General features: G+C 36.7%; 1 protein-coding gene across 2 annotated transcripts; it reads left to right on the top strand.

The window, feature by feature from the left end:
• Positions 1-1,315: 1,315 nt before the first annotated feature.
• On the top strand, positions 1,316-8,548 carry LOC128512390 (annexin A1-like). 2 transcript variants are annotated; one of them, XM_053485647.1, is made up of 13 exons: positions 1,316-1,511; positions 1,764-1,832; positions 1,959-2,073; positions 2,819-2,913; positions 2,994-3,107; positions 3,200-3,290; positions 3,415-3,494; positions 4,714-4,770; positions 4,972-5,065; positions 5,629-5,724; positions 6,097-6,155; positions 8,156-8,278; positions 8,373-8,548. In XM_053485647.1, exons 2-13 carry the CDS (start codon positions 1,773-1,775, stop codon positions 8,436-8,438), a joined length of 1,050 nt encoding a protein of 349 aa, XP_053341622.1. In that variant the 5' UTR covers positions 1,316-1,511; positions 1,764-1,772; the 3' UTR covers positions 8,439-8,548. The 2 variants fall into 2 exon arrangements, with proteins under 2 accessions (XP_053341622.1, XP_053341623.1); XM_053485648.1 differs by lacking the exon at positions 1,316-1,511 and adding an exon at positions 1,585-1,603.
• The last annotated feature ends 164 nt before the right edge of the window (positions 8,549-8,712 follow it).

Raw genomic sequence — 8,712 nt, 5'->3', positions numbered from 1 at the left:
TGATCTTGCACAGCTTCTTGCACAAAAGAAACGGCTGATATAAACGACAGTGTTAAGGCTAGAGGTTGCCATATCAGGCTCGCGAGTTATAAGGAAATGCGCTTGTTTAACTTTTTAGCAGTGTTTTTCCCAGGTACATAAATGAGATTCTATGTGAACACACTAATAATCTATTAAGAGTGAATGCAAGCTATCCTAATGAAGTATTATGGGAACTGCATGTGAAATCGTGAGTAGTAGAATGCACCAGTTATTTGCCTTAATTATTTACAAGACATTTGTAAAATACAGTAAGTGTAATAATGTAAGTCTAATTTCAACCCTGATAAAAGTACTGTTAAGTAAATTTTACTAAACTATACTCCTTTTGTAATATTGCAGCATAGTTACGAATATATAAATATAGTCATGATTTTTGTACTTTAATGCATCTGAGAGACTTAAACTTTAATGTTTAGTGGAATTGGGCTGATTTTATTGATTTTTGCTGTTTGTGTTGCTGTTGTTGTTATGAGTTTTAAAGAGTTATTGCTTGCTTTTTTGTTAATGTTGAAGTTAAAGGTTTTTTTTTGTGTTATTGATTATAAGCTGCAATCTTATGTAGGCTATAAATCAACAGCTTGCAATTAAATCTTTCTCCACTAGGGGTCTCAAAGTTCCAAAACCCCAAAAGGGTTGCAAAATGTTGCTTTAAATGGCATCTGTTTGTAAGTAATCAGCTTGCCTGCTGTGTAACTTATTTATCAATAGAAAACAAAGGTATTTGTTTTATTTTGCCTTTTATAATGATTGTAATGAAATATCGGTATGTGTTAATTGTCGACGCTTTTCAAACGCTTCATTAAAAACAATCTCTGAAATGCAAATCCTAAAATACGTGTGTGTGTGTGTGTTAACATTACTACACTCATGGCATTTGTTGGTTATTAAGAGCAACCTACGTCTACTAAGGTCTGACTTCCAACTTGAGGATTAAGAACCTTACTTAACAATGCAATAGTGGCAGCTTGACAGTGTCGGGGTTTGAACTCATGACCTTCTGATCAGTAGTCCAACACTTTTAGTTTTGCCTCTAAAAACAACTCAATAAAACCCCTGGATTATAACCAGAAAGGTATTGTTTAAAAGTAACTGTAATCACACTTGGTTGCACATTATACTGTGGCTAGCACTGTCACCCCGCACCTCCAGGGGTCGGGGTTTGAATCTCACCACTGGTCTGTGTGCATGTAGTTTGCTAGCTCCTCCCTGTGTTTCTTGGGTTTCCTCCCAGTAATCTGGTTTCCCTCCACCATCCAAAGACACCATCTGTAGACATCGACTGAGGTCAGAGAACCAGTATACTCAGATTCTTGTTGAATCAGTTACCTGTGACTTGCGTGCAGTCGGGTTTAACCAGTGGGACCTGATTCCACAATCTCCACCCAGTTTGTACGAATGCAGGGTGCTGGTGTGAGTTCTGTTCCCCTACCAATGATTTAAGTCTGATACCTGCAACCTGCACAACACAGGTGAGACTCAGTTTTCTTTGTATGAGATGCTTTAGGAGCCGTGACTGTCATGTGCAACACATGAATTTTTTTTTTTTTTTTAATGACATTGTGTATGACATTCTTTAAACATATCTTAGTAACAAATCTTTATCTTTTTTGTGGAGGTCAATAACTTCCTGCTGCATTCTACTGAGCTGGGTTTCACATTGAAATTACATTTATCAATTTAGTGAATGTGTGATTAATAATTAGACTACTTGTGTCTTTTAGAGTCTGAAGATGGCCTTTTTCAAGAAAATTTTTAACATAATAACTGACCACAAGCCAAAAGACGACTCGGTTTGTTCCATGCTTAGTATTTTGTTTCTTTATGATTGTGATATTTTAACTGTGCTTGGTTTTAAAGACATAACCAAAGAAGCAGATGTTTTCAGCCTTTTAAAACCTTTTGTTTGTGAATGACAGGGCAAAGATTCTTCCAAAGGAAGCGGCGCGCCTTACTACGGCACCGTCCGGCCTGATCCGAACTTCAACGCCAGCAGAGATGCTGCTGCTTTACAGAAAGCCATTGAGACTAACGGTAAAGCCGCTGATATCAAAGGGCTAGCAAGTTCCGAACAAAGATTAGTTTCAGTCATTGTGAGAGAGAATTGTGGCTAGGCTGTGAGAATCTGATACTCCACTGTCATGTACTGTACATTAAACCCTATGCTAGCAAAATCGCTTAGCGTACTGTATTTATGACATTCTGCGAAATTATCTAGCATTGTGATTGATTACAGTTAATTCAATGCTAAATAGCATTTAGCCGGCACAGTGGCTTAGTGGTTAGCACTGTCGCCTTGCACCTCCATGGTCCGTGTTCTATTCCCACCTCGGGGTCTGTGTGCCTGGCAACCATGTGGAGCTGGGGATCGAACCGCCGATCTTCTGATCAGTAACTCAGTGCATTAGCCCTCTGAGCTCTGATCGGAAGAATGTGCATGTGAATATTGATATATGTTGATATAGCACTGCATCCAGTGGCTGGTGGGGTTTGAGCCCTGCTGGGAATCGAACCCGGGCCTTCCCCATGGCAGGCGAGAAGTCTAGTACGTAGTTCTACCATGTACTGTGGTACGGTACTATAGAACACATACCAGGATCCATAATGTTTACATTTTACATTGCACACCACAGCACAATTGTAAATTGCACAGTTTGTTCACGGTTGCATTCCGTATAATATTTACAGTAGTAATATATCATGAGTGTACTGTATATGTGGTGTTTGTGATCGTTTAGCCTGTCAAAGTGTTTATTCTGTACTCTCTCTCCGTGTGCAGGTGTGGATGAAAATGCCATTACAGAGATACTGGCTAGACGGTCTAATGCACAGAGACAGGAAATCAAAGCCGCTTTTCAGCAAGAGACTGGAAAGGTGAGACGATCTAAAAACTACTGTATGTCTAAAACATGCTACTGATTTATCAGACTTATATGTGTTTTGTATGGTTTTAGGATTTGGAGAAGACCTTGTCCTCAGTCCTGAAGTCCCATTACAAAGACGCGGCCCTGGCCCTGCTGATGACTCCCGCCCAGTACGATGCCCATGAGCTCAGACGTGCCATGAAGGTACTATAATGCACAGTTACTCCAACATCAAACTTCTCACACTTTTTTCACAGCGTTTTAAAAAAAATCTTAATTATTTTGTGCAAATTTAGGGCTTTGGAACCAATGAAAAGGCGCTGAATGAAATTCTGGGGACGAGATCAAACCAGGAAATTAGCTTGTTTAAAACTGCCTATAAAGATGGTAAATACTGAGATCCGTATCAGTACACGTACATGTACTGTATATTTCTCAGGATAGATATTTACAAGTGTGAAGCTAAATTCTAATTTAATTGACTATAATGTGCTCACTGTACGGTTCACAGCTTACGGAAAGGAACTGGAGAATGATATCCAAGGTGACACTAGAGGACATTACGAGACGGCTCTGCTCGCCTTGTGCAAGGTACAGATCAGTCATTGATTTAAAAAAATATTATAGATAAAGTTTACAATGTCAATTTCACATTTTATCACACAACTTACATTACATTACTTAAATAAAGAAAATAAGGAATTTAAACTTGGACCAATGGAAATATACACAACCCAGCTGATGGAGGTCAGGGGTAGCTCAGTGGTTAAGGCATTGGACTACGGTTCGGAAGATCCCAGGTTCAAACACCACAACCACCAAGTTGCCACTGTTGGGCCCTTGAGCAAGGCCCTTAACCCTCAACTGCTCAGATGTGGAATGAGATAAAAATGTAAATCTGGATAAGAGCGTCTGCCAAATGCCTAAATGTAAATGTGGTGGTCAGTTCAAGTGTGAAAATTGATTCCTCATACTCCCAGAACCCCTCTTTCACTCTTTGAGTCTGGTACTGTATATGTCCAGTGCAATCACATAATTATCAGATCATAAGACTGCCTCCAGAGGTTTATACACGGGGCACACATCGTTTTAGGGTGGGATCAGTCTCAACTCATCAGACCACATGACCTTTATCCATTGCTATAAGTCCAATCCGATCCTGTGTCAGTGTGCGTATAGAAATGCTCTCACTTTCACTAATTAAACATAGCTATGGTTATTATTGTTGATTTTTTTTTAACATGCAACTTCACCTTTAAGTGTTTAGGTGCTCTATATTTATCATTTTTTTTCCGGCCACACATTTTCTTCCACAAAGTTGACGATTCAGCACTATCCTTCTGGGTTTTTAATAATGTGTTGAAGGATTCTTAACCCAGTTCCAGAATTTCTTTTTTCTTTGCTTGATGCAGCCCAATAATTTGACTCTTTCGAAAATGGGGACTTACAGTATTTTGGCCAGGTAGTTGTAAAATGTGCATTGTACTGTAGGCTATTTAACATAGAAGGTGCTGCTGTCTGTCAATAAAACCTATTTTGACTTTTGACTCATGATGTATGGTTAAAATGAATGTAATTCACTTTTGTGTCAAATGAAACCTTTTGGAATACAGCTTTAGAAATGTGTGTATAGTATGTTTATTTCATTAAAGCATATGTCAGATTGGAAAAGGGTGATTGGAGTTATTATTTTGATTAGATGTTAATATTGAAATAAAGGAAGTTAGCCTTTATATTAGTATATAAAACATGTTGGCTTTATTGTGTATGTACTGTATCTGAATTAAAACCTTAACTTTTATTAACACAGGCTACCCGAAATGAGGATCGTGACATTGATGATGGACTCGCAAAAAGTGAGGCCAAGGTGAGGTCGTTTTAAAGCAAATCAACATTTTTTTAAGTATAATACTTTAGTCCATGTACACATACTGTACAGTGTCATAAGTATTTTAATACTGCATCCATTAATACTATAAATACATCTAACTACTTTACATACATCTAATAGAAGCAGTACAGTACTTCATCCAGTGTTGTGATTTTGGATTAAAACTGCTGTTCGCAGTCTCTGTTTGAAGCTGGAGAAAAAAAACTTGGAGCAGTGACTTCTGTTTTCATCCATGTTCTTACCTCCAGAGGTGATGCCCAGCTGTGCAAAAGTAAGTAGATGACACGATCAACAATTAATTGATTAAATAAACCAACATGGCCAAGCTATTTATATCAGCGGAGAACAACTCCAGTCCTGAAACACTGATCACACACACACACTCACATTGCATTAACAAAACTAGGACGATACCAGAGATTTAAACTGAAAGGAAGATGGTAAGTGAGATCAAGACCAGAAGGTGGCGGTAATCCAACATTGTCTTTGCCAACTAGCAGTTAACACCAAGAAAACACGATAACACAAGACAAGACACCTACTGAACCTGATAATTACCTGTAACTCCTGAATTAAAAGAGAGGGAAAATCCATCTTTTTTTAGCATCCTGACTTTTTTTCCTCACAATTCTGACTTTAGTTTAAGAATTCTTACTTTTTCTTTTAGAATTTCGATTAATTCTCAGGATTCGTACAAATTTTCTTTCTTAGAATTCTTATTTTTTTCCAAAAGTATTCAGCTCTTGTATTGCCGTAAAAAACAAATGCACTTGAATAAAACATAAATGTTGGCAACTCTCTAGTTTACAATAATGTGTGTGTGTGTGTTGTTAGTTTTCAAGCAGTATGAAAAGTTAAGCACAGAGGGGTTTGCTAATGCTGTGATTCATGAACTACATGGAGACACTGAGGATTGCCTAATGACCCTGGGTAAGTGTAAATGTCTACATACTGTACGTTCTATAACTATGTAAAGTTTTTTTTTTTTAACTGTTCACATCATCATTGTCTTTTCATACTGTAGTTTCTTCCCGAACAATGTTTTTTATGCTGATGGTACTATTAGTTCCTGGTGATAGTAGCATAAAGATGTGTTTATGATCTAGAATACAAAGCACTTCTTTAAGTCTCTGTGAGAGTGACTCTATATGTAAAAGTAAATACTGTTCCAGTTTAGCATGTTACGCTGTTAGGCTTCCAGTAAAGCCTGGTTACACAACACACCTACACACTTACTTGTACAAATCCGTATTGTTTTGAGGCTGTGAGTGTGACTGTAGAATGTGATTGTTGTTTATTCAGTGAAAGCAGCCTGGAACAAATCCGCATATTTTGCAGAAAGGCTTCATCTGGCCATGAAGGTAAGACTCGAAGCTTAAGGTGTGTTCATCTGCGACATTTTATCTCCACAACAAAATGTATTGAAACATAATCTGTAACTCTAAAGTAAAAGTGTTACATTCGACCTAATGATTACTGATGTAATCGCAATCTTTTAATAATCTGTATTCCTTAAAAAAGTGTTTTATAATAATAATAATTATTATTATTATTAAAATAAGCAGAAAATTCACACACATGTACACAATCACCCACACACACAATGAATTAAATGTTAAGTTTGAACAGAAGGGGGCGCTACAGTATGTTTATTATTATTATTATTATTATTATTTGATTATGTAAAGCTGCTTTGCAACAATGACAATTGTTAAAAGCGCTAACCAAAGAAAATTTTATTCAAATTTATTTGAATTTTATTATTATTATTATTATTATTATTATTATTATTATAAATGTTAAGTTTGAACATATGGGGGCACTATATTATTATTATTATTATTATTATTATTATTATTTAAAAATTTTATGCAATTATTTCTTCTGTACATTTCATTTGTTCATATCTATTGGCACCCTCCAAAACAATGAGTAGACAATTCTCTCTCTCTCTCTCTCTCTCTCTTCCTCTCCCTCCCTGACACACACACACACACACACACACAAAATGAGTGAAATGATATGTGTAATCAGAAGTGTGTGATTGATTTGGATAGTTTAAATACAATTTCAGCTTTTTTTTCCTTCTACACAGTGCATTTTTTTTTATAGGACTTTATTTATTTGTTTAATTGCTTGTTGTTTGTTTGCTATTCATCAGAGTAAAAAATATTGGCACCCCTTTCCTCTGTTTGCAATGCAGAATAATATCAGGCAAGTTCAGTAGCTTGCATATAATATCTCCATTATTCCTTTGGTAGCCAATGATTTTGTCTCAGCATTAATGCTTTACATTTTATTAATACAAAATCTTTAGCATGTTAACATGATTTAACACAGATTAATTTAAATTCCACAAATAACATTTCTCAGTTTCAGCATCTCTGACGTTGTAGAATTTGTCAAATCGGATGCGGCCTGAGGAGGTAGAGACGCATCAGTGACTGATATGTGCTGCTGTCAAGCACAAATATGAGTCAAGTTCAGTACGTTCTGAGTACAACCATAGACTGTATAAGAACTTGAACCAAACACTCCACATAAACCCCGGTTAAGCCATAAAAGGGGCAAATGCGTGGAACAAACACACCTGCCTCCCTCAGTTACCACAGGCTTTCTAGCTTAGCTTAAGCTTACATTATAAGCTAACATTACAAGCTAACATTATAAGCTAACATTGCTTTGATTTGATTAAACTCTACACATCATTCTACATCAACCTCTACATTTCTTGCACATTTTTTGTGGTAAGTCAAACTACAACAACTCCAGTTAGCTTGTTAGCTAAAGTGATGCGTAGCAGACATCCACAACCTTCATTATGCATTATTTTATGAATTAAACTAATTTTACATTAAAAAAAAGTTACATAAAAATTCACTCTCCGTAAAGATTGTCAATCTAGTTATGGAAAAACTGTTCTTTGTACCTGAGTGTAAACATGTTTATTTCTGTGGTAAACTTTGTCATCTTAACATGGGGTCTGTGGGGAGTGACTCATTATTGGAACCTAGTGGACATTCAAGGAACTGCATGTTTTAGCACTTTGGACAGCTTTGGACTTTCAGAACTGGAGGGTTGCCCTTTGGGTGCATTAGCACACTTAATCAATAAAGATTTTAATTTTACAATATAGAGGTTTTTTATTTTATTTTATATATATTGAACGACAACACTACTTTCTAAATATGCTCTTTTTAGAGAAAGTACTATTAGTTGAAAATGCTTCTTGGTGATGAAAATCAAAGTTTTCTACAGTTAGTTAAGTCTGTTTTTCATTGGGGGTGCCAATAATGAAAATTAGATTTGACTGTAGTCATTGTATTTCCCTGGATTTCTGATAAACGTGCTCCATCCTCAGGGCTCGGGGGCCGACCATGGCACACTGATTCGGGTCATAGTGAGTCGGTCTGAAGTGGACATGCAGAAAATTTTGCAGGAGTACAAAAGGATGTACGGGACCACGCTTCAGCAAGACCTTCTCGTGAGTCATACAGGGAATTTGTCTGACCAGAGTTTTTTTTTTACTAACTAACATTGTTTTTTTTTTTACCAACTAAGAAATTCTCTCTTTACAGGCAGAAACCAAGGGGGATTATGCGAAACTTCTCCTGGTGCTCTGCGGAGACCAAACAGGAGCCTGAGCTTGTAAATTTAATATATTTTAATGTATATGAAATGCTTTATATCTGAATAATAAAAAAATAAAATGTGATTACATTCTAGCTTAATAAAACTACCCTACTAAAATTGTCCCAAATGGAGATGTTTTGACTTGAGTGTGTTCTGTCCATTTTTAATTAGTGTCCCATATACACACGGTGGTGTAATCTGAGACACACACTGAGCACAGGTCCACGCTGACACACACACACACACACACACACACACTCCACACTGAAGACACTTTAAACTGCG

This window comes from Clarias gariepinus, chromosome 24 (genome assembly GCF_024256425.1).
Source record: "Clarias gariepinus isolate MV-2021 ecotype Netherlands chromosome 24, CGAR_prim_01v2, whole genome shotgun sequence".
NCBI lineage: Eukaryota > Metazoa > Chordata > Actinopteri > Siluriformes > Clariidae > Clarias > Clarias gariepinus.
This window is presented reverse-complemented; position numbering and strand designations above follow the sequence as displayed.

Bases quoted from the DNA above. Each gene is read 5' to 3' on its own strand.
- LOC128512390 (XM_053485647.1), top strand. From the start codon at position 1,773: ATGGCCTTTTTCAAGAAAATTTTTAACATAATAACTGACCACAAGCCA. The intron at 2,914-2,993 runs GTGAGACGATCT...GTATGGTTTTAG, and splicing joins TTCAGCAAGAGACTGGAAAG to GATTTGGAGAAGACCTTGTC. The intron at 3,291-3,414 runs GTAAATACTGAG...TACGGTTCACAG, and splicing joins TAAAACTGCCTATAAAGATG to CTTACGGAAAGGAACTGGAG.